Genomic DNA, 26,941 nt, shown 5'->3' with positions numbered 1-26,941 from the left:
CAGTGAAGGAAACCATCGTGAGGAAACCTGCATTGAAAGTTCTCCATAATGTTCTCAAAGGTATGTGAAGTCTGCCAATCCGCACTTGGTCCGCGTGGACTAAGGCCAAAACATTTCTCACTATGAGAAAAGTCCCGTGCTCTGTAGTGAGCCGGCGATGGGTTAATCATGATAATGATGATGATGAGAATCTCTCGTTGAAATAATTTGTATATTATATTCAGCCGATGATATAATATGGCTCGATGATCGCTCGCGACTGTCGAGCCCAGCGACAGGTGAACGCGACAGCTGCCTCGCAATTATAAGTTATCCCCTTCGGAATTTCCACTTCTTTTATGTGTTCAAAAAACCCACATGCAACTTGTTGTTTTGCGTCTCACTATTTTTAATATTTTCTAGCAGATGCGAGTTATACTTATTACCTGTTTATAATATATTCTTTATAAACAGGTAAAATAATCTTTGCTTTTTTTTATAAACGAAAGATTTTATTTCGTTCGAATCTACTTTTTGTAATATTCTTTATTAGGTTTTTGTTACGTCTTCTAATGACTCGACTTTTCTAACAAAATATAAAAATACGCCCTTAATGTTTGCGGACGAGCCGACTTTAGCCGTTTACACATGCTCGCGAACGACTGATCCACTACCAAGCAAAATAATCAGTTTGTTCTGCCGATTGGTACACCAATTAAGGTCACCATTTTAGCACCTTGGGACCCTCACATCTTTCGGTTTTTCGAACTATGTTTCCCTTCCAATTCAACTTTGCAACCCGTTGAGCTATGCGCTCCATGCTTTACGGCGCGGGGTTTGAGAAGATCTTCAGCCGGGCGCCAGTTTGCGCTGAGCGAGGCGAACAATGTGTGGAGCAGGGTACTCACTAGCCGTGTAGCATGTAACGTATCTGATACTGTATCAACTTGCAAGTGGGTACGGCTCATCGGGTTATTCCCGTTGAGTCACACCCCCGTGTGTAACACTGTGACACAAGGTACCCAAAATTTCAAAACATTCCCGTTGAGTAACACTGTTACACAACGGGAATGTTTTGAACTTGTTGGCACCTTGTGTCACACCTACATAAATACATATTATTGCGCGTGTATCAAGTATTAACTGATTCACACTTTTCCGGGATGTTATTTATTTATAAATCCAAGATGGCGGACATGATTTTTTTTTTCAAAAAATTGACATGGGTGTCGTTTTCAGGGTTTTCGAGGGTGCTGAATTTGATGATGACATTTATTCTGCAATCCAAGATGGCGGACATGATTTTTTTTTTTCAAAAAGTTGACATGGGTGTAATTTTCAGGGTTTTCGAGGGTGCTGAATTTGATGATGACATTTATTCTGAAATCCAAGATGGCGGACATGATTTTTTTTCAAAAAATTGACATGGGTGTCGTTTTCAGGGTTTTCGAGGGTGCTGAATTTGATGATGACATTTATTCTGAAATCCAAGATGGCGGACATGATTTTTTTTTCAAAAATTTGACATGGGTGTCGTTTTCAGGGTTTTCGAGGGTGCTGAATTTGATGATGACATTTATTCTGAAATCCAAGATGGCGGACATAATTTTTTTTCAAAAAATTGACATGGGTGTCGTTTTCAGGGTTTTCGAGGGTGCTGAATTTGATGATGACATTTATTCTGAAATCCAAGATGGCGGACATGATTTTTTTTTTCAAAAAGTTGACATGGGTGTCGTTTTCAGGGTTTTCGAGGGTGCTGAATTTGATGATGACATTTATTCTGAAATCCAAGATGGCGGACATGAATTTTTTTAAAAAAAATTGACATGGGTGTCGTTTGCAGGGTTTTCGAGAGTGCTGAATTTGATGATGACATTTATTCTGAAATCCAAGATGGCGGACATGATTTTTTTTTCAAAAAATTGACATGGGTGTCGTTTTCAGGGTTTTCGAGGGTGCTGAATTTGATGATGACATTTATTCTGAAATCCAAGATGGCGGACATGATTTTTTTTTCAAAAAGTTGATATAGGTGTCGTTTTCAGGGTTTTCGAGGGTGCTGAATTTGATGATGACATTTATTCTGAAATCCAAGATGGCGGACATGATTTTTTTTCAAAAAATTGACATGGGTGTCGTTTTCAGGGTTTTCGAAGGTGCTGAATTTGATGATGACATTTATTCTGAAATCCAAGATGGCGGACATGAATTTTTTTTCAAAAAATTGACATGGGTGTCGTTTTCAGGGTTTTCGAGGGTGCTGAATTTGATGATGACATTTATTCTGAAATCCAAGATGGCGGACATGAATTTTTTTTCAAAAAATTGACATGGGTGTCGTTTTCAGGGTTTTCGAGGGTGCTGAATTTGATGATGACATTTATTCTGAAATCCAAGATGGCGGACATGATTTTTTTTTTTTTAAATTGACATGGGTGTCGTTTTCAGGGTTTTGTAACACCAGGTTATGTTAGTAGCTTGTCTTAGTTTAATATTTAACATCAGTTTATACGGTTAACATGCGATTGGATCTATTTCGATTATGAAATAAAATCGATTAAAAGTTTAGAAAAAGCATGGACTTCTCTAGGAATGTAAATAATTATGGATGCGTTCAAAAATAAAACATTTTTAATGCGTTCTGTTATGCAAATGTTAAACTCAAAGTCAAATGATTTATTCAAAATAGGTAATAAATAACTCTTTTTGATGGTCAGATGTTGGATTTCTAAGATATAGTGATGATAATTATTACGCAAACTTAAAACTAAAGCTACGAGCTACGTTATATTTTTGAAGACGATTATCATAATAGTCAGATTTCAGTATAAATTTCAGAATAAATGTCATCATCAAATTCAGCACCCTCGAAAACCCTGAAAACGACACCCATGTCAATTTTTTGAAAAAAAATTCATGTCCGCCATCTTGGATTTCAGAATAAATGTCATCATCAAATTCAGCACCCTCGAAAACCCTGAAAACGACACCCATGTCAATTTTTTAAAAAAAAAAAATCATGTCCGCCATCTTGGATTTCAGAATAAATGTCATCATCAAATTCAGCACCCTCGAAAACCCTGAAAACGACACCCATGTCAATTTTTTGAAAAAAAATCATGTTCGCCATCTTGGATTTCAGAATAAATGTCATCATCAAATTCAGCACCCTCGAAAACCCTGAAAACGACACCCATGTCAATTTTTTGTAAAAAAAATTCATGTCCGCCATCTTGGATTTCAGAATAAATGTCATCATCAAATTCAGCACCCTCGAAAACCCTGAAAACGATACCCATGTCAATTTTTTGAAAAAAAAATCATGTCCGCCATCTTGGATTCCAGAATAAATGTCATCATCAAATTCAGCACCCTCGAAAACCCTGAAAACGACACCCATGTCAATTTTTGAAAAAAAAAAACCATGTCCGCCATCTTGGATTTCAGAATAAATGTCATCATCAAATTCAGCACCTCGAAAACCCTGAAAACGACACCCATGTCAATTTTTTGAAAAAAAAAATCATGTCCGCCATCTTGGATTTATAAATAAATAACATCCCGGAAAAGTGCACAATCAGTTAATACTTGATACACGCGCAATAATATGTATTTATGTAGGTGTGACACAAGGTGCCAACAAGTTCAAAACATTCCCGTTGTGTAACAGTGTTACTCAACGGGAATGTTTTGAAATTTTGGGTACCTTGTGTCACAGTGTTACACACGGGGGTGTGACTCAACGGGAATAACCCGGCTCATCCACGGTCACCGCGTATCCTGCTACGAGCTACATGTTGCCGTCCACGCGCACACTACGAGACGCCTGTGTGCACAGAGATACCGCCACTCGGCGGGTCACTGCGGACTTACTGCGCTCCACGCGCGAGCGGCTCGCAGAGGGATCGTGCCTACGTATTCACTTGATACAGTATCAGATACGGTGACAACCCTCCACCTCCCATGGCCCCACCAACCTCTCGGTTATATGGGCCGAATCGCGGGAGGGCGCCCGTTCGGTACTTGCTCTTGGCATTTTCCCGGGGCGCCTACAGTATCAGATACGTCACATGCTACACGGCTAGGTGAGTACCCTCTTAGTACGCCAATATTTACCTGTCGGATAAGGGTGAGAACTTCGCGCACGCCGGCCGCCACGCACTCCGCCTTGCCCACGAGCTGCACCACGCGCTCCATGCTTTGCGGCGCGGGGTTCGAGAAGATCTTCAGCCGGGCGCCAGTTTGCTGAGCGAGGAGAACAAAATATACCTATTAATTTTACTGCTAAATAATAAGCTGTTGTGATAGACTAAAAGACGTCGTCGTTGCAATTAGTCCTAAAAAAGTTGCATCCTGAGAGGATACCCGTGCTCAATAGCGGGCCGGCGCGGCGCGGCGCCGGGTGTTGCCCTAGTTGCAACCAAGTTTTGTTTTTAAGAACATTAGCCATAGTTAAAGATTTGAAGCTTATTCGTGGTTTAACGACATATTGCGGCTAATTTCGTTGTAGATAATCTCTAAACTTAGCTAAAATGACACGTCTAAATCTATTGCTATCCATTTCATAATGTTGGTTGCGGAAAAGGATAGCACTAAATTTAGACCTGTTAATATATTTTTATTTAGAGATTGTGTACAACAGAATCGGCCCCATTGTATTGTATAATATGGGTACATACCGGGGGAAACTGAGTCGAAGTATCGGCAGTTAAAAATCCCCGTCTCCCCGTACACGTTTTATACAATACAATATATTAGCCATTATGACTATAATTCCATTTCAACTTCCAGTAAGCGTCTTGTGCTAGAAATGGGAACGACTATGCAACGGACGGGGATCGGGGAGTGAAAACGTCAAACGTCAATGTTGAAGACGTCGGGCGAGTTCCCATCCTTATGTCATCGACATTCCATCTGCATTCTACACACATGAAACGTTTCGCGTCATCATTTGTCATACGCATGGCTAAGGTTTGGAATACTATTGCGCGATGTGTGTTCTTATCTTTCCGGGTATCTTTAAACCAAGATTGAATATTCATCTTCTAGGTAAACGCGTCCCATCATCATCTTTTCATATGAATACAATAAAACAGTAGACCTTTCGGTTTTCAATTGGCTCCTTGACCGTTGAGCTAATGAGGTTCAATAAAGTAGCAAACTCAATATAGAGAGAGCCAGCGTGTGCCAAACCTTTGTTATTTTGAGAAGCTGAAAGTTTCTCTACGTATTGTTCCCAACACAGGGAGGTACGAACAGCGATTATTATGTTTGGATCATGGTGGCTTTGGGAGATAACAGGTAATAAAGATGTAAAAAAATCTTCTTCAGTTCACTTTGTCGATGTTCAAAAGCACTTGTTAAAGTTTATTTGGGTAGCTGATGCCCGCGACTCCGTCCGCGTTGAATTAGGTTCTTAAAAAATCAGTGGGAACTTATTGATTTTCCGGGATAAAAAGTAGCCTATGTCACTCTCCAGTCTTTAATTATACCAATGCAAAAAATCACGTCAATCCGTTGCTCATTTGCGACGTGATTGAAGGACAAACCAACAAACAAACATACTTTCGCATTTATAATATGGATAGTGATGTATGAGAAAATGTATTCTTAACATCCATGCAACTTTGGTATCACTACTAATTTTGGTATCTTAATGAACAGGCATGGCCTATGTGTAGTATGCCTATACGGAATTGACGCAATTATATGGTCCAGTATTTGTGGCCCTGTCACCGGTTGATTGAGAGGGTAGTGTCGACGTATGGGAAATAGATCCCGCCCCCGAGGGGGACTTCTCGTCTCCGGACATAAAGTGTTTTATTGGTTTTAGTAATAAATATATCAGCTAAGAAATTCAATATGTAAGCAATTTAGTAAATTAATTTGAATTAGGCTATCACCGCTATTTAGTGAAATGGGATGACCTAATTTTCTTTTCGCCCTAACATGTTTACATACCTCACCTAATTATTATTCAACAGGCGAGCTGATTTTATTAATCTTAATTCTAATCTAATTTTATTTCATAGTTTGTCAACGTAGGTATTTGTTAAAAGTATATTTTAAGTTTTGTTATATACCTATTTCATTATAGAACTTAAATAATATTTCTAAAAAAACTGTGCTAGTCTTTAGTAAGTGCTTTGCAAACTTTTAATCCGTACCTGTAAAGGAAAAAAGCAACCCTTATAGGATCACTTTGTTGTCTGTCTGCCCGTCTGTCAAGAAAACCTATAGGGTACTTCCCGTTGACGTAGAACTATAAAATTTGACAGATAGTAAGGTATAGCATAAGTGAAGGGAAAATCCAAAAACCGTGAATTTGTGGTGGTGACATCACAAAAAAAATGTGTTCACGAAAAAACTAATTTACCAAATCACATTAACTTGCAGTGTTCTACATAAAAGTTTTAGGGTACAATATCTTGTATGATTATACGGAACTCTCCGTGTGCAAGTCCGACTGGCACTTGTTCATCATAAGTCAAAAACTAAGGGGCTAAAAAATAATTAAAACTTTATTTTAGAATGTGCAAATGACGCACATTTATAGATGTTACTTATCCATTTCATTCAGATTCATTTTAGTACTTTAGTATTCCATTGGTAAGACATCTAAAATATTAGTTATCCAAAATCATAGTAATTTAGTTGGACATGACTTCAACATTTAAAATGATTTCTAACGTCATGCTCTTTAACCAACAATAAGAAATGGCACTAGTTTAGTTCGAGTTTACCTAAATAATAACCAAATTAGCACCAATATGAAGAGACTATTACTTATAAGTCCAGCAAATTGCTATTGCGCTGGAACCATGTCTAATTAACATCAAAATGTCGTCATTTGACGTATATCTAAGTAAAAATATACCATTAGCTCGAAACTTCAGTCTAGTGCTGACGTCGCTAAAATGGCGGCCACACGCATTAGCAATTTGCGGGACTTATACATTGATTTAAAATCAAATGATTACTTAATTAGCAATTTGGGTGCAGAACAATTTAATACAAGGGTGCAGAACAATGCAATACAAAGCAAAGTCATCGTAAAAAGTCGCTTTATCGCGTTGGGTTTATTATAGTTAAACTTTATAGCGAGTCATAAAACTTTACTACAAGTAACACGCACACCCATCAAAGATTAGAAAAATTTGTTTTCACCGATCGATAACTAATTAATCCATGACATAACATAAACTTATGGCAATCTCTGTACAAATGTTTTTTTTATATAATAAAATTATCATGAGACAAAGGCCATGTACCATGTAAAATGAAAGATACTGAAAGTACTGAAAAGCTAAGTCATTGTTGAAGGGACCATAAGTGATAATTGATGATTGTTTTTATATTTTTCTTGAACGGGCAGAATGCTAAGAACAATAATTATTTAAGTTGTGCTTAAATATTAATAAAGACTTCAGTATTCTACTAGAATTTCAGATTTCCTTAGATGATTACACGACTCATTCATTAGCTAAAGTAAGTATGTAAATATGCCTGAAACATCTCGATTCTCGAGTTTTCGGAAGGCGTCTATTTAAACATGCATACACTGTTAGGGTAACTGGTTATAATGCATAAATAATTATTAATTGGCGATATGAGGGCTTTTGTGTGTTCGTGGAGGAAAGCGGTGACGTTTGGGGGCGGCGAGTGCGCACGCGCGGGCGGATCGACCCGCGCACGTGGCCCGCCCAGACACGCACAAACAACAGGACACTGACACCGAACACGGCACTTCAGCCGGAAAATCTTACGTAACAATCAATGTATCCACCTAAATTATTTTAAAAATTTACACAAAAAATACACAACTAACCTTCTAATAAATCGCCGAACCGTAAAGCCTATCATTATTTTTCCACACAAGTCACTTTTCATATTTTCCGTAAGTTGAAGTACACTCGCGCAAATCGAACGGACAAAGCGAGGTTGCGGTGTGAGCGATCAAAGTATCGCGGAACGACCGTCCAAGACGAGTTGCAAACGACCATCCCCGTGGATGTTCGTGGTCGGAATAAGTCTGAGCACCGGCGGTGGCGAGTAGCGTGCAACACCTGACCCCCCTCCTGCCCCCCAGCCCCTGGCCGCCGCGGGCTGCACTTGTAGGGCTGCGCCACCCCGCGCGCCACGCCTACACCTACGCCAACGCTACGACGCCGCCGTGCCGCCACTTCAACCTCACCATTTGTCATAAACTTTATTGGCGATTAGGCCGAGATAAACCATTTCACCGTTCCATTAATTGTTTCGGACGAACCCTCCATACCAACGATCGGACGACCCTTAATCAGTCATAATACTTTCAGTTTTTAAGCTAAAGCGAAAGAAAGCTACAGCAAAGGAACTCCTGAAATTATTCAAGTTTCCAAATTGATTTTGGAAGTTACGAAAAGTGTAACACTTCATTATAGGATAATTTTTGTGTTATCTAGGGAGCCATTAGGCTTGATTTCCCGAGGGTGAAAGAAGCGGGCTATGGAAGAGGGTCGATATTTGTTTGGTCATGGATGGCGGTGAAGCCGTACTGAGGTGGTTCGATCGGAAGCGGAAGCGGGCTCGCGTGCCCGAACGCCTAATTGCCAGTGTCACCGCGACATCGCCCGTAATTACGCCGGCGACATATGTGACCGGCTCAAATTACACCTTTACCGCTGGGAGGTTTATTGCGATTGTAATGGGACCGAATGGAGCTTTATGTGGAGATACCATCACAATCCGACCTCAGTAAAATCGATTCATAACATGTACTCATTTTCTGTCATGTACGACTGAAACAGAAGCTCGAATCAATTTTCTGAATAATTTATTGTGGGCAATCAAAAAGGCAACACAAACCAATTTGAGAAGAACGTAATAGAAGTGTGTTTCAAAGCACACTAGAAAAAAGGCAGAACTGAAAAACACAAAAACCAGACTCTGAAACAGTTCGCAATCGTAACACGAACGCCTCATCGTGCTCTTTGTCTTGCCGAGTTGAATTAAGCTGAACGTGTAAACAAACACAATGGACGCAACGAGCGGGCACGAGTGCTCTACACGTACCATACCCGTTTATCAACTCATCTAGCCTTTAGGTATGTGTAGGTAGGTCTATAGAGGATGTGCTGTGGTTTTACAAAAAAAATACCTTCCTTGCGTCACGTGCGCCGTAACTCTAGCTCGGCGCCGTGCTTCCGATGAAACCCCACAGACACGTGTTCGAGCACCCTTTCACTACACCTCAACTCGGTGTCAGCTAGAGCTCCTCAAACACCCTCAAGCTGTACGATAGCCGATAAATAATAAGCACAGTAAACTGGAGTGAGGGAAACAGTAACATGCAACGGTTACCGCTCACTACTGAGTACCCGCCTTTAGGCTAGGAGTGACGTAAAATCAGAGACCTAGTCGTTTCATAGCCTACCTAGCCTACTACATTAAATGTAGTCAAATTTTGACGCCTCCAGTGTGGGAAGCCTCGACGTTTTGTTACAAGTTTTGCAACTGTTGTGAATTGTAACTAGAATGAGGTACTCTGTTTGATCCTGATTTGACGATTGGTCAAATATTAGGCTAGGGGTGACGTAAAATTAAAGATACCTAGTCGTTTCATAGCCTACCTTGCGTCAAAAGTAGGTAACATTTGACGCCTCCAGTGCAGGTAAAGCCTCAACGTTTTGTTACAAGTTTCATAACTGTCGTGAACTGTCGTCACAATGCATTTATTTAATGGCGCTAACGACAAACTTTGATATTTATGGTCGAGATAGATATAATTAAATTTTGTGTTCCTCTTGTCACATGTAAGGTTCTGGTGCATTTTTTGTGTCCGCCTTCTAAGTTATGGTAAGGCGTATTTGCCAAATTTCATTATACTAGGTCAACGCGAAGTACCCCATAGGTTTCCATTCCACCGAATTGACAGACACGACAGACAGACAAACAACAAAATGATCCTATAAAGGTTCCTCTTTCCTTTTGAGGTACGGAACCCTAAAAATGTCGCTTCAAAAACTGCTGGCCTAGAAAGAAACAAAGTTAGAGGAGACCCTGTTTCTCTTTGAGTTTAGAATCAAGCTTTTTAGCTCGATTTTTAGGCCGGCACATTTTCGGAATAACGTTACATTCGTACATACTCGTTATAATAGAGAATATACGCATTGTACCAAGATCCTGGAGCTCTTGGGAACAAAGCGTCGACGGGACGCGCCGGGAGGAAAGGAAACGAGTGCGCGCCGTGTACCTGCTCTCGATTGAAAGATCGACGGCGGGTTTCGGAGCATGTGGCATGTGTTCAGTACCCTTTAGTACGAGTTTATGCATATCGACAATGTTGATAGATTTCGAGCATCGAAACGCTATAATGTCAGTGTAAAAAAGAACCTAAAGCTTGATTTAAAGTCGTTTATCCAGTACTAGATCATGCCCGCGGCTTTGTCGTTATAGATTTAAATTTTAAAAATCCTAAACTATTTGATTTTCCTGAATCAAAAGCAGCTTATCCGGGATGTAAGCTAAATCTGTACCAAATTTTGTCGAAGTTGCAACATGGCTGTCTTTGCAGGTACAGGATACATGACCTGCTGAGGTGTTTTTGAAGACGGCTCCTGTTCAGATTGGATACTACCTTTGTGAGCTCGGTACTGACTTTTTTTGTTTCCGTTTGGGGCGCTAGCTACAGATGTGAACGAATTCAGTCCTTAAAATAAGGCAGTGTAGATCAAGGCACAAATCTATCAACGTTCTCGAGTAGTGCGAACTCACACTAAGGCTACAAAATTTGTATTTAGCGAGGTCAGAGCGGAGCATTGTGCAAGTATAGTAGGTAAGCAGTGTGCGTCGCCCAGGTGCGAGGCGTGTTTTTGTGCGGCCTTCCGGCGCGGCTGCACGGCCACCTGCCGAGGCAGCTGCCGCCCGCGCACGCGCCGCCAGGCAGCCGCGCCGATCGCGAGCTGAGACGGAGCCACACTTCCACTCCGACCCAACACTTAAATAAATAAAAGTACCCTTTCAAAAGTCTTAGAGCCCTCGCCCACGGCGACTTTTTGTAGCGATACAGTAGCGATGCTGTCGCGCGTCCGCATCGATACAGTCGCGAAGCGGTCGCTAGCTGTGTGCCCTCGCCCACGGTCTCAGATTTAGTCGCGATGTAAACGCGCGACAGCATCGCTACAAAAAGTCGCCGTGGGCGAGGGCTCTTAGAGATCAGTTAGTGGATGTGTTTAATATATAGTTGACACCGTACTGCTTGATAGGGGTAGGGTGTGGGCAGTGGCGTGCACAGGCCCGGAGCCCCGGGTATGCATGGGGAATGCATCGCAAAAAAAAAAAAAAAATTTTTTTTTTTACTTTTTTTTTTAATTGATTGATGATACATACTACTTTAAGCCGTGATAGCCTAGTGGTTATGACGTCCGCCTTCTAATCGGAGGTCGAGGGTTCGATTCCGGGCACGCACGTCTTACTTTTCGGAGTTATGTGCGTTTTAAGTAATTAAATATCACTCGCTTTAACGGTGAAGGAAAACATCGTGAGGAAACCTGCATGCCTGAGAGTTCTCTATAATGTTCTTAAAGGTGTGTGAAGTATTCCTTTGCGAATAATATCTAATTTTACGTTAAAGGGAAAAGAAACAAAGTTTTGTCTAAGTACCTTTTGTAAACACACAGCGCCATCACAAACTTCACATGAATAAACTTCCATTTTCCAAATAAGTAATAAGTATTCTATAAATAAACCTTTATACACACTTTTAAAATTACAAAACTAACTGGATTTTATTTACTTCACGTAGTTATATCCACAAAAACTCTATTTTTCACCAAAAAAAAACAAAACACTGCACATTGAACGATTAGAAACAAACAAGATGGAGTAATAAGAGATTTTTATGCCAAAATATACCAAAAATCTCCTTAAAAATTGAATTATTCATAAAAGCTATTATTTATTTTGCAGGAAATAGTATTTAATTTTTAAAGAACGATTGCAATTATCAATAAAAGGCATAATGCTTTTAAATCTTTTATTCTTTTAAATAGTACGAGTTTTGGTTTATTTATTTGAATTTACGTTCGAAACATAAACTGGCAAGCTTTATCTTAGAATCTAAACCGTACTCAAATTTATGGAAAATAATATCAATAAATTAATTAAATTGAAAAGTATAGAATTATAATAAATATAGCTACTTATTTTGATTGTACTAGATTAAAAACTCAAATGCTTACATGTACTTACGAATTTAAACTCCGCGCGGTATTGAACTCTCTTGTGATTGGACAGAAGTCGTGCTTATTTCGCCCGTCAAAAAGGGGTCATTTGACGCACACATTAACAAATTCTAGGAGAAATGTCTCACACATCTAGACTTAGAGTTGCGTAATATTACTATACGTGTAAGCGTGGATGTGTGAGTAAAAGCACAACTGGATTTTGCCTCTGATGACGCGTCTCGTCGTCCGAGTCATGGGAGACGACTGATAGTACCGATAGATGGCGTTCACTCAAGGTTCATCGGCTAATGGGCTAAGCTTACACCTACCGCGAGCGACCGTGGTTCGTGACTGTGATAGTGCTATGATTTTATTGCAAGGCGCGGCGAGCTATTTGATGAATTTTCAATTATTTTTAAAAAAGATTCCAATCATTTGTAGATTCAAAATGCCAGAGCTTTACCAGAGTAAGCCAGGGTATGCTGAGCTTTTAAGCTTATATACTTTGCACGCCACTGGGTGTGGGACATGACGTAGTAAATTTTTACGTCAACTGTCATCCTCCTGTAACCTCCGGCGCCCTACCTCACGAACCGTCGCAGTCAAACGATACACCTATAGTAACCATATGGCATTGCCATCCTAATCCTAATAATATTAGATATTTGAATTTGAAAGTTTGGATATTTGTTACTCCTTTATGGCACAACTAGCTTATGCTCGCGACTTCGTCCGCGTGGACTACAAAATTTCAAAACCCTATTTCACCCCCTTAAGAGTTGAATTATCAAAAATCCTTTCTTAGCGGATGCCTACGTCATAATAGCTATCTGCATGCCAAATTTCAGCCCGATCCGTCCAGTAGTTTGAGCTGTGCGTTGATAGATCAGTCAGTCAGTCAGTCAGTCATTCAGTCAGTCAGTCAGTCAGTCAGTCACCTTTTCCTTTTATATATATAGATGACTGAAGCGATTTGGCTGTTTGGAATAGGTATACTCGTAGCTCATAGCCTGATTTAACACATAGGATACTAGCTAGCTTATCCTGGATAATTGAAGAGCTCCCGAGGGATTTTTAGAAACCTTATATCCAGCGGACGAAACTGCTCTATCCATCTAGTAATACCTGTTACAAAACCCATCATCACTCAAGTAAATATGAAGCGGAGGTTTGCATCCAAGACGTGAACTAGATATTATACCTTGTGTTATTTTTGCGGAATGGATTGGTAGTTTACGTACCTACATAAAAACCAGCCAAGTGCGAGTCAGGCTCGCGCAATGAGAGTTCCGTACTAGGGTCGTATTTTTTCGACATTTATAATTCAAAAACTATGATACATAAAAATAAATAAAAATCTGTTTTAGAATGCACAGATGAAGACCTTTCATATGATACCCCACTTGATACAGTTAACTTACTTAGAAAATTGAAAATACGATTATTAGTTCATGACCACAATTTATTTATTTTTGTGTGATCTAACCTTAAATTCACGGTTTTCAGATTTTTCCCCAAATGTCAACTATAAGATCTACCCCTACCTGCCAAATTTTATGATTCTAGGTCAACGGGAAGTACCCTGTAGGTTTCTTGACAGACTGACAGACAGACAGACAACAAAGTGATCCTATAAGGGTTCCGTTTTAGGTACGGAACCCTAAAAATGGACAATTGATGAGATCTATTGTCAGGTCTCGGCACCGAGAATGTTTATCGACGTTATTCTATTATTTACGTGATTTCTATGTAGGTACCTTTGAAATATATCGAGTTTTGTCCTCACAGGTAGAATAGTCCACGGAGCGGTCGAAGAAATGCGCTCCTTGTGAACCGTAAAGCTGGCGCTATATTACGCGAAAATTCCGCGACGGAACGTCATCATTTTCATTGTATGTAGATGATGCCCGCCACTTCATCCGCGTAGATTTAGGCTTTTTTATATCCCATGAAAACTCTTTAATTTTCTGGGACCAAAAGCCGTTCTTCCCCGGGATGCCAGCTATCTCTGCACCAAATTTCTGCATAGTGTTAGCGGTAGCAGTAAATTATATAATTATATTAATTTATCCTAATATTATAAATACGAAACTGTGTCTGTCTATCTGTCTGCTAGCATTTCACCGCCCAACAGTTTAAACGATTTTGATGAAATTTGGTACTAAGTTAGTTTGGTAGTAAGTCCCGAAGAAGGACATGGACTACTTTTTATCCCGGAAAATTGAAAAATTCCAAAAGGATTTATAAAAAACCTAAATCCACGCGGATGAAGTCGCGGGCATAGAATATAAATAGCATTCCGCCGCGGAAGATCAGCGATGAATTTTGTTGTCAATACCAATGTAGCGCCAGCCTTAGGGAACAGCTGATCGGTCACAAAAAAAAACATATAAATTTTCGAACGCAAACTATTTACACGCAAAAACCCCCAGATGCCATCTGAAGCCATACTTAAAATCTGGCGCATCACATGGTTATTAAACGTGTTTTGAGCCGCATATAATGTAAGAAACACTTTTTAATACGCTAATACAACAGCTGAGCAACGCGCAACGCCTCTAACATCGATCTTATACAGAGTATTAATTTGGAAAATCGTAGATAGTTGTCTTTCTTTTAATTTCACAGGCTAACTTCAACTATTATATTTTCTTAAGCATAGTCTCTATCGATTACCGCAGTAAAACCACTACCTACATACAGTACGCGGCCGAAAGTAATGTACATCGACCCTTAGCCTTCTAAGGGTCGATAGCATATTGATAGCAAGATAGCAAATTTGTAGAGCACTGTCTCTGTCGTTGAGACCGATAAAACGTCATAAAGGTATGAGTAACAGAGTGGTAATAAACTGATTTCAATAATAAGCCGATATACAAATTGAATCAAAACTGATCAGCCTTTCTGACACCGGAAGCTACATTTAGATTTTAGACAAAGTTATGAAACACAATACGGGCTGGCTAGATTGCGAAGTTGCGACGTTTTAATACTTCCGAGTTACCGCAGTATAGTTAGTTAGTTCTTGTAATTGATCGTTTCGATGCACTCCGGGCATCGGTGGAAGCTTTCACGTTATTTGTTTGCTGCCGCTAGAATGTCAGTGTACGCGACAGGTCGTGATAGCAATCGGGGAGGGAACGCTCCGCAGGCCCGCACAGCCCCCGCCTCATACCGCGATTGCCATCTCAACCTGTCGCGTATTATACGTACATCGTACAACCCTGACAAATTGTTGTATGGCTTTTAAGCTTGATTATGTGAGCGCGTCGACAATAGATGCTATATCAGCCCCCCAATTGTGTAAGAATAACCATTTCATGGCTATCGCAATCGTCAAGAATTCTGCCCTTTGATTGGCTGTGAAAAAATGTAAACAGCGAATCAACCAATCAAAGGGCAGAATTTCTTGGGGGCAGATATAACAAACTGGTTTTTGTAAATAATAATTAAGGTTATTGTAGCTTGATGGAATTAACCATGTTTTTCTTTTGAAGTATCTATCACACTAATATTATAAAGGCGAAAGTTTGTGTGTGTGTGTGTATGTGTGTGTGGTTGTGTGTGTGTATGTTTGTTACTCCTTCACGCAAAAACTACTGGACGGATTTGGCTGAAATTTGGAATGGAGATAGACTATACCCTGGATTAGCACATAGGCTACTTTTTATCCCGGAAAATTAACGAGTTCCCACGGGATTTTGGAAAACTTAAATCCACGCGGACGAAGTCGCAGGCATCAGCTAGTAGGTAGGTACTATAACAGCCTTAACGTTCAATGTGGTTCAATTTTACGTATGCTTTAAGTCAATTATTTTGGACTACCTGATGCCCGCGACTTCGTCCACGCAGAATTAGGTTTTTAAAAAATCCCGTGAGAAATCTTTGATTTTCCGAGATAAAAAGTAGCCTATGTCACTCTCCAGGTCTTATCTATACCCATGCACAAATTCACGTCAATCCGTTGCACCGTTGCGACATGATTGAAGGACAAACCAACAAACAAACACACTTTCGCATTTTTTGTTTGTTGGTTTGTCCTTCAATCACGTCGCAACACTTTCGCATTTATAATAAGGGTACTGATTTAGCTCCTTGACGTACTTAACATTTCATTATGTTCTTTTTCCAATATTGCTCAGTAACAGTGATCTACAGATAAATCTATAATTTAAATACTAGGTATGTATGCACATTGCTAAATAATACCTAATGACAAATTCGATAATTTTGTAGTTGACAAGTTTCATCTACTAATTTGGGTAAACAATAGTACCTAAATTATTCGCCGCATCTATAGATGGCTTCGATGAAAATTAATTACGAGGAAAGGTTGTTAAAGCAGATGCATAAGTGTCCCCACCTATCCGTATAGCGTCGAAAATCAACACGGCACGATAAAAAACTAGGTAAATTGTCTAAAACATCCGTCGGATTGAGATAAGACGGGATACGGGCGTAGCGGCAGCTGCTTTCACATCTGCCCTTCATCCGCGGACGCCCCAACTTCGCGAGGAAAAAATCTCTTCGTTATTGCTCGCGCCTCGACAGATGAGACTCGAACACCACAGCTGTTGCCTTTAATTACACCTTACCTTACGGGCGACTTACGAAAATACCTCCAACATTCTAAGTACAACGCTCGAAACGCGTGTCTCAGATTATTTATTTATTACTAGAGGATGCCCGCGACTTCGTCCGCAATGATTTTTAGGGATAAATAGTTGCCTATGTCAATTTCCGGGATGCAAGCTACCTTTGTACCAAATCTCATATAAATCGGTTAAACAGATGGGCCTTTAAGAATCTCGTGGGAACTCTTTGATTTTCCGGGATAAAAAGTAGGCAATGTCCTTCCCCGGGACGTAAGCTAACTCTGTACCAAATTTCATCGAAATCGGTTAAACTGCTGGGCCGTGAAAAGCTAGGAGACAGACAGACACTTTCGCATTCATAATATTAGTATGGAAGTACGGATAATAGCATTTTGTATATCCAATACCTATCGATATTCGTATCCAGTACCGATATCGTATAATAACGTTAGAGTTTGGGGCGCGAAAATGTTACTTGCCGGCTCTTCTCACTAAATCTCCTTTCCTAACGGTAATAGAGTAACATACATCGCATAAGAGACACCTAGTTGTTCTACGTGAAATAAATAAATTTTGTTTTTTTAGGGTTCCGTACCTCAAAAGGAAAAGCGGAACCCTTATAGGATCACTTTGTTGTCTGTCTGTCTGTCTGTCGGTCTGTCAAGAAACCTACAGGGTACTTCCCGTTGACCTAGAATCATGAAATTTGGCAGGTAGGGTCGATCTTATAGCTGACATTTGGGGAAAAATCTGAAAACCGTGAATTTAGGGTTAGATCACACAAAAAAAAATTGTGGTCATGACTAATAATTAGTATTTTCAATTTTCGAAGTAAGATAACTATATCAAGTATCATATGAAAGGTCTTCACCTGTGTGCATTCTAAAACAGATTTTTATTTATTTTTATGCATCATAGTTTTAAATTATCGTGCAAAATGTCGCAAAATACGACTGGACTACGGAACCCTCAGTGCGCGAGTCTGCATCGCACTTGGCCGGTTTTTTTACTTCATGTGGCGAATGCACACTGCACGTCATGCATTTTAAATGCGTTTGGACCTTAATAAGTCACCATGTATAATTTCTATGGTAATAAGACCTACCTCTCGTAACTCCTTGATCTTAGCGCCAGCCTTGCCGATGACGCAGCCGGCTCTGCTCTGGTGGATCAATAGACGGACGTCCAGGTCTTCGTTGCTGTTTCCCTTAGGTCCACCCTGGAGAATAAATTTTCGTTTAGCCCTATTTAATACTACAGGCCCTTGACCTGTTTATTTGTGCCTATGGGATTTGGAAGTTCTCCCATCCATGTTTCTCTTGTAAAACAACAATATTAATATTATGACAATTGGGGGAGCATTGCGCATGTCATTTCAAATTGCTATACGAGTTTTTCGTTTCTGGAACTTGGGTAATTGATCAGTACCCTTATTATAAATGCGAAAGTGTGTTTGTTTGTTGGTTTGTCCTTCAATAACGTCGCAACGGTGCAACTGATTGACGTGATTTTGTGCATGGGTATAGATAAAGACCTGCAGAGTGACATAGGCTAATTTTTATCCCGGAAAATAAAAGAGTTCCCACGGGATTTTATAAGAACCTAATTCCACGTGAACGACATCGCGGGCATCAGCTAGTAGATTCATAAGTGGACTGGGTGTAAGAGTCACCTTATTAGCCATCGACCTTTCTTTAACAAAGCTAATTTTAGTCTAAAAAAAATAGGTTTGGGTGGAGTATTTATAGGTCCATTGGTTTAGGCACAGAAAATTAATTTAATATTGCTCAGGTGAAAATGATCAATGAATATTATCAGACAAATTGAATCGCGTTCACTGACTATTATTATCGAACATCGATTTACAACCTATAGTCTTATAAAATTCAGTTCGATTCAGACAAACATTGAGGTCAAATTTTGTCATTAGATTTAGTGATTTATACTTACATCAGCCAAATTTGGAAGGATGTCCCTCACGATCTCCATAATCGTGTCGATATCCGACGCCGTTATGGACAGTACCCTGGAAAACATATGCAACGTTACCTCTCACGGAAAAGCGGAGAAATCTCTAATAAAAAAATCACAGCACAATATTTAAAAAACGGTGTACCAAATCAACGGTCAGGGAGGTTTCTTTCGGCACATGATAGCTTCAATGGTCAAATTTTAGTTCTGGAATCATCTGGGAGAACTCGTCTAATCTCGTATTTTTTGGGTTGAGGATATAGACCGAGGTCTCGAAAATTGCGGGGAAGCTAGCCGTGTCATGGGCGGTCGCGATAGAGGACGGTGCGGTTACGTGTACCACCTGACTGTTGACTGAGACTCGAGAATGAGGCGTCGGGCTGTAATTGATACTGTTGATATTGTGGGCGATAGTTTACCGTTCGGGGCCGGGGCAATCTGGGACTGTTATAGAGGCTTTGTACTGCGTGGCGGGGCGGCGGGTGCGGGCGGCGGCGGCGGCGGGGCGGGACCGGCAACCAAGAGTCGCTGTAGCGGCGCACCGCGCGCCTCGGACATCGTACGAGGAAATGCCATAACCGATACCATTTTCAACACTAACATTGTCCCCCACATACTTTTTTTTGGAGAAACCCTTTACTTTGTCCCGTTAGAAAAGTTTAGTAGGAAATGTTGGATAAGCAGGCGTTACTTTGCGAAAGGATACAGCCTTAAGGAACAACAAACTTTACTTTCTCTTTATCTGTCAAAACAGGCAAATCTGTATAGCACAACGTCCAGCATCGTGCGTCATCTAACATCTGCTAACTTGACATGAAGAAAAAGACCAACCAACCAAGGTATTGCATTGTAGATGTGGACTTTACATCTCCTGAGGATGCTCCGGTGTCGGAATGAAAGGTACGTTGCGTGTTTTAGAAGATTTGTGGTGGTGGTGGTATGTATTGTTTGCTTGGTTCCTTGCTTTTTCTGCATGTTTATTACTAGAACTTCATTTTCTTTGTTTCCATTATATGTTTGGAGCTGTACTTTTAAATAAAATGTATTTACAAAATGTGAGCGGCTGTTCTTATTATATAGTTGTCCTACAATAGCTGTGTATACCTTTAAGTGGCATGTCACACAGAAAAAGACTTTACATTATTTATTATTTATTTAAGTGAACTTGCTGTTGGTGTACCGAAATTTAATAAATTAAATTAATATTAAAGTGCGGACGGCGCATATCGTATGCTGCACGTTACCATACAGATCTGTCTATTTTTGCGGATTATATCGCACAAACTTACTGTTCCTTAGTAGCAAATATCTTTAGTTATTATTTATCCCCTCGAAAGCGCATAAAGTGAAGCTAAAAGTTCTGGGTGTCGAATTGCCACGCAATCGGCTTTTCCAAGTAGCTTCATATTTCAGCATCCCTTCATATTTTTTTTAATTTTTTTTTTAAAGAATATTAGCCAAATTGCTGGCTTATATTCCCCTTTCTCCTCCAATTAAGCGTAAAGCTTGTGCTAGGAGTAGGTAGGACAATAGTGCAACGGGTGGGATTTGAACCGACGACCTTTCAGTTTTTAGTCCGCTCCTATAACCGTTGAGCTATCGAGGCTATAAATAATAAAAGATAGATGATCCTTTTCTTTTAACAGCAAGCGTTATGTGTGGCGACATAGTTGAAAATGGTATGAGATTATGGCGTACGGAAGCGCGCGGTGCGGCGCGCTACTGACACAGAGGCGTCTCGGGGGCAGAAAGAACCTGTAACTGGCTGCCGGGGGGTTATTGTCTAGCCTACGGGCTGGCCGCTCGCGTCACCCAGTGGTCCATTCGACCACCGAGCTTACGCTCTTCAATGACTTCCAATATAGACATTACATTACCAGATAGATTACTGATTAACAAAGCCAAGGCATATGGGTTCGGTTATCGCGTTACCCAATTAAAAGCACGGAGCGGAACTTTTTTTTTAGTAAGATTGGTCGTTTGTACCTGTGGTGAGAAAATGTTATACTATTTATTAGATTAGGTATAACGCGTAAAATTTAACCCCTCACGCGTACTTTTTGTGTCAAATTTCATGTCAAAAGTACCATTTTAGTCCTTATTTTAAAGGTGACCCGTAGAAATAAAATGGCGCGTGAGGAGTCATTTTTTACGGACTATATATGGAATGCTGAGTGATAAATAAATAAATCTAATTACTTACTATTTAGTATCTGTAACGTAGCTTAAACACTATAAAATTAATAGCCTGATATTTTACTGTATTGCGATAATAACAAAATATAATTATATTACTTAGTTACTTTTTATATAAATATATCTAAACTAAATTAAGACTGGTGACTAAACGAAACCGTTACCAATTTTACTTTTTTCGGACTAAAACCTTTTAAATACTGACCTCATTTCTCAGCTTTGATATATTGGATCCGCCTTTTCCAATAATTGACCCCGCCACCTGGTAAAAAAGGATACTTCAAATATTTTCTTTAATCCTTACATTTTTACTTGATTATAAAGTCTTTGAAAAAGTTAAAAAATAGAACATTGCAATATAATATTATGTCTGAAGTAACAAATCATACCTAAAAAATAATACCTAATAAGTACCTACTAGTTTCTGGAAGAAGCTGTTCGAGTTCTATGTGGATATGTCAGTCAATCAGTAGGTATTTACCTCACTACAGAAAATCCAAAAGAGATATGATTTTAGCAGTGTTTTATGTATATACGTACGTTCCACCGAACGGCGAACCGCCTAAACTACTGAGCCGATTTTGACAATAACACACACCTTTGAGAACATTATAAAGAACTCTCTGTCATGAGGTTTAATAGAGATGTTTTCCTTCACTGTTAAAGCAAGTGATATTTAATTACTTAATACGCACATAACTCCGAAAAGTTACGAGGTGCGTGCCAGGGATCGAACCGCCGACCTGCGATTAGGAGGCGGACGTCCTGACCACTAATCTATCACATATTGTTGTATTAGATATAGATAGATTAGTGTTACCTTGCTCGGAATGAGGAAGGTGACTTCGTCATCGGTCTGCCGCTGGCGTTTCTGCATTGGACCATCCTCTCCGTAAGCGTCGCGTTTCATACTGCTGCTGCGGAATAAATACTTCCATTAGTTTTATTTTCCGGACCGCTTATAATGGGGCCGATTCTCTTGTACAAAATCTTAAAACTAAACTAAATTAACAGGTCTAAATTTAGTGCTATCCTTTTTATTTTATTCGTTTATTAGTAATCTTTCTTTTCTTTCTAATCAACAGCGATACAGACAATATAATTTTACTTAATAATATAAGACTGAAAATAAGGCTAAATAGGATTACAATTTTGTTTAACAGATTACTTAAATAATTATTAATTATAAATTTATACGTTTGAAGAGACCAAATAATAATTTAAGCAAGCTTTACAATATAATAATATGAAAGTCAGCAACATTATGAAAGGGAAAGCAATAGACGTGCCATTTTAGTTTAGTTTAGAAATTATGTACAACGGAATTAGGCTCATTATTACTATAGTTTTAGGATTTTAACTGAGCTAATAGTTGGCCAAAGGCGATGAAAAGGTATCATGTTTTTATGTTTGTAAAAAAAAAAACGACCAAGTGCGAGTCAGACTTGCGTACTGAGGGTTTCGTACAACAGTCGTATTTTTTCGTCATTTTGCACGGTATCAAAAACTATTATGCAATATAATAAAAATAAATAAAAATTTTAGAATGTTTCTTCATATGATACCCCACTTGGTAATCTTACTTTAAGTTGAAAATACTAATTATTTGTTCATGGACACATTTTAATTTTTTTTGTGATGTAACTACAAATTCACGGTTTTCAGATTTTTCTCCTCATGTCTGCTATAAGATCTACCTACCTGCCAAATTTCATGATTCTAGATCAACGGGAAGTATCATGTAGGTTTCTTGACAGACAACAAAGTAAGGGTTCCTTTTTTCCTTTTGTGGTATGGAACCCTAAAAACTAACTCATCTTCAAGATATAAGAAACCACCACACTGTGCTTAGCTGTTTCAAAAAATTTTAAAAGTCAAAGCTAACCACGGCTAATATTCTCCTTTTGCCTGATCACGTGGTGTTACAACTCAAACGATTATATAACATGCTTCTGATCTGATGCATCACACCGCTAGTATGTTTCCGGCTTAAGGATGTATTTCTTCAATAAGTCCCCGGTGACGAAATCAATGCTTAGTGTAATCAGTTAGGAATTAATCAACGGTTGATTGCACGCCGGCGCCGGTACGCCGCGCGGTATTGATCCCGGGACTAGCCCGGGTTATTACAAACCAACAAACAATTTGAACGAACAACTGTTCAACTTTTATCCGGCAATTGATACACAGTATAATTTAAAGTCGGCCCACCACACCAGGAGCAGAGTTGAACTTTTTTTTTCTTCGGGGGAGGAAAAAATCCCTACGGACTTCTGCCTACTGGCAGGGTGTGTCCAATTCGAACGGACTAAAATAACATGTCTTCCATGGTGAGCACGGAACAGGGTGACATTACTTCAGGCTTCTAAATCTCTAATTTCTTTTTTTTATCTCTCTTCTCTTCTTATCATTATAGCCCTCAACATTTGGCTATATCGTTGCCAGGCGTCCTCGCTCGACAGCATTCGCGCTATAAGGTTTCGGGCATTGACACCCTCCTCGAAGTCGATCCTTATAGTTCTGACCTTAGGTCGGCACAACACGGACATTCAAAGATATCAAACTACGGCAGTGGGCCTCCAGGTTTGCGATACGAATTTATTTTCAAAAATCCACCAAACAAGAAAATAAGAATTTATTTTTCTTGTACTAATACTTTTCGTTTTGGTATGAATATGCCTATTTTACATTCCGCGAATGGTACGCGACATTACAGCCCGTCATGCCTGGCTCCGGGCCAGGAAAAGGTCAAACTAAAATGACCTGCCCGTAACCTGCTCACATGAATTAAGAAGTCACATTTTCTCCAAGCCTTATAGGTCGTAAATTTCTGAATTTAGTCAATGTTATTCGAACTTATGCTCATACGTTATCTTTTGTACCCTTTGTTTTTTTTAAATGCATATCGATTAGGTAATTAAGCATATTATTGAATATCTAAATATATAAAAGCAAAAGGTGACTGACTAACTAACTGACTGATCTATCAACGCACAGCTCAAACTACTGCACGGATGGGCATGCAGATAGATAGCTATTATGACGTAGGCATCCGGTAAGAAAGAATTTTCGAAAATTCAACCCCTATAAGGAGGTGAAATAGGGGTTTGGGGTGACGTCAAAATGCTATATCGCTCTCTGTCTAATCAGAAATATTTAAATGCTTACAACTTTTTTGTTATTTGATCGATTTAATTGGTTTTTTCAGTTTACGTCATTATTTTTATCCTAGTTTATAATAAAGTAATAAAAAAATTGGAGTCAAATACCCAATTATTTTTTCTCGGTAGGTACCCCTGTTTGTCATTGTGCCCGGCTAAGGTCCGGTCCGGCTTTACCATTCAGAATTCAGATGCTCTTATCAAGATATTTTTATGTTACGTTACCCAATTAATTTGTATAGAAATATTGAAAGCGTCTCGTAATATAAATAATCAAAATATGATGAATCCATATCTACTTACGTTTGTATAATGGCTTTCAAACTAAGCTAGCTACCAAAAAGGAATTTATGAAAATAATATAGGGGAATTTTATTCAAATTATTAATTGGTCTTCCTACTGTTTTTATGAACTTTTTAGGGTTCCGTACCTCAAAAGGAAAAACGGAACCCTTATAGAATCACTTTGTTGTCTGTCTGTCTGTCTGTCTGTCTGTCTGTATGTCCGTCTGTCTGTCAAGAAACCTTCAGGGTACTTTTCGTTGACCTAGAATCATGAAATTTGGCAGGTAGGTAGATCTTATAGCTGACATTTGGGGAAAAATCTGAAAACCGTGAATTTAGGGTTAGATCACACAAAAAAAATTAAATTGTGGTCATGAACTAATAATTAGTATTTTCAACTTTCGAAGTAAGTGACTATATCAAGTGGGGTATCATATGAAAGGTCTTCACCTGTACATTCTAAAACAGATTTTTATTTATTTTTATGCATCATAGTTTTTGAATTATCGTGCAAAATGTCGAAAAAATACGACTGTAGTACGGAACCCTCATTGCGCGAGCCTGACTCGCACTTGGCCGGTTTTTTTTATTCGTTGTCTAGCTGATCCACCCAGCTATGCTCGAGTAAAATTTAATACAGCTACAGAAACCTCGATCTTAAAGTAACAATTATTGAACTTATTTTCTTATAAGATCAAAATCCCTCAGAAAAAAATCTGAGTCAGATATCAGAATTTGCAAGAATCTTTTTTCATACATAGAAAAGTTTAGATAGCTTATTGCCCTATTTAGGAGGTCTTACTTCAACGTGATTTCTAAGTCGAGGCCTTATTACGTTTAGATTTCACTCCCATATCCTGCAGAGCTAATGAAGGCAATCATGTAGCGATTGTTATAAAATAAGCAATGTGTAAGAGAAGCTCTAAATATGGTAATTGTTCCAAACAGCAGGTGTCGGGGTCATTGACACGGTACAGGTGTACCCTGCATCACTACACTACGGGCTAAATTCGCGCGCTACACGTTTTGTATTCTGTGGAGTTCCACCGATCACTCTTTGGTCACGTTCGAACTATCTATCTAGTATCTATTGCGTACTATTATATCTTCTGTGCTATTGCTTTTGAAAACATCTCATGACAGATGTTACCTATTAGATGATGCCCGCGACTTCGTCCGCGTGGATTCAGGTTATTAAAAATCCCGTGGGAACTATACATGGGAACATAATAGCTACCTGCATGCTAAATTTCAGTCTGATCCGTCCAGTAGTTTGAGTTTTCTTTTATATAATTAGAAGACGAGATGATGCCCGCAACTTAGTCCGCGTGGATTTCGGTTTCTAAAAATCCCGTGGGAACCCTTTAATTTTCCGGAATAAAAAGTAAGCCTATGTCTTTCCCTGGGATGCAAGCTATCACTGTACCAAATTTTTTCAAAATCGGTTGAACGGATAGGCCGTGAAAGGCGAGCAGACAGATAGACACACTTACGTATTTATAATATTAATATGGAGTATGGATGTATGAAGAAGGAATGAATAAGAATGCTTTTATAAATATACGAGTACCTACGTGAAAGGGTTCATTTTGTATCCTTTTTCCATTTATCCTCATCAACCAAGCGGAAAAGTGCTCGAAATTGTTGCCTATCATATAATATAAAAATGAATCACTAAATGTGTTGCTCATCACAAATCTCAAGAACAGCAGAACCGATTTCGCTAATTCTTTTTTTATAATATTCCTTGAAGTACGAAGATGGTTCTTACGGAGAGAAAAATTTAAAAAATTTGAATCGACTGTGCGGAACGAAGTTCGCCAGGGCAGCTAGTGAATAATAATTTACGGGTTAAATTCAACTCTCGAACGTTCAAATATCAATCTGGTAAGCTTAGAATACAGATAGCTATTATGACGTAGACATCCTGTAGGAAATGATTTTTGAAAATTCAACGCCTAAGGGGTAAATAGGAGTTTGAAAGGGTAATCCACGAGGACGAAGTCGCGGGCATAAGCTAGTAATTTAATAAAAAGATAAGAATAAATAAGCATATTATAGCTATTTATTAATGTTGACGATTCAAAGCATAGGTTGGTATAAAATAGGGGTTTGAAATTTGTGTAGGGGAGAGTGTGCATGAAAGAGCCAGGCTTTGAAAGAGCCGATGTGATTTTCCATTACTTATCGATATTCTACCAAAGTTTAATTTTACTCCTTAAATGGCAGCACTGGATAGCTGTCACCCACAAACATTTGACAGTTCTACGACAACAAATGGTCTCACAGGACTGTTACGAAAATTCAGAAGCCAAAAAGTAAGTTTCTTTGTGTTTCTTTCATCTTTTTTTTCAAAAAGGGTATTGCATAAGTTGACAAAACTGATATACAGTATTGGCGTCTATATATTTGCCCTTGTTTTGCATAAATAATATCAGATCAGCGTTCTGGTAAAGTGCCTTTTTTTTGAGGTTATATTTTTAAAAGCGTCGTGTTTTGAAAGAGCCAGTTATCTATGCTTTGAAAGAGCCGGCTTATACAATAC

General features: G+C 39.2%; 1 protein-coding gene across 10 annotated transcripts in view; it reads right to left on the bottom strand.

The window, feature by feature from the left end:
- Positions 1–26,941, bottom strand: part of HnRNP-K (Heterogeneous nuclear ribonucleoprotein K) — a 50,370-nt gene that overhangs the window by 8,992 nt on the left and 14,437 nt on the right. For 5 of the 10 annotated variants that reach the window (XM_069505636.1, XM_069505633.1, XM_069505635.1 and 2 more), the window contains 6 exons: positions 21,771–21,864; positions 21,156–21,212; positions 19,174–19,217; positions 18,734–18,809; positions 17,889–18,002; positions 4,099–4,227 (listed from right to left, as the gene is read on the bottom strand). In XM_069505636.1, coding sequence (XP_069361737.1) covers positions 4,099–4,227; positions 17,889–18,002; positions 18,734–18,809; positions 19,174–19,217; positions 21,156–21,212; positions 21,771–21,860 — 510 coding nt within the window. In that variant the 5' untranslated portion in view covers positions 21,861–21,864. Of the gene's footprint in view, positions 1–4,098; positions 4,228–17,888; positions 18,003–18,733; positions 18,810–19,173; positions 19,218–21,155; positions 21,213–21,770; positions 21,868–26,941 lie in introns of those variants that run through there. The other 5 variants (XM_034979268.2, XM_034979271.2, XM_034979270.2 and 2 more) reach the window with 2 other exon arrangements.

Source organism: Maniola hyperantus, chromosome 20, assembly GCF_902806685.2.
Source record: "Maniola hyperantus chromosome 20, iAphHyp1.2, whole genome shotgun sequence".
Classification (NCBI taxonomy): domain Eukaryota; kingdom Metazoa; phylum Arthropoda; class Insecta; order Lepidoptera; family Nymphalidae; genus Maniola; species Maniola hyperantus.
The sequence above is the reverse complement of the archived record's forward strand: the minus strand, read 5'-3'. Positions and strand labels throughout refer to the sequence as shown.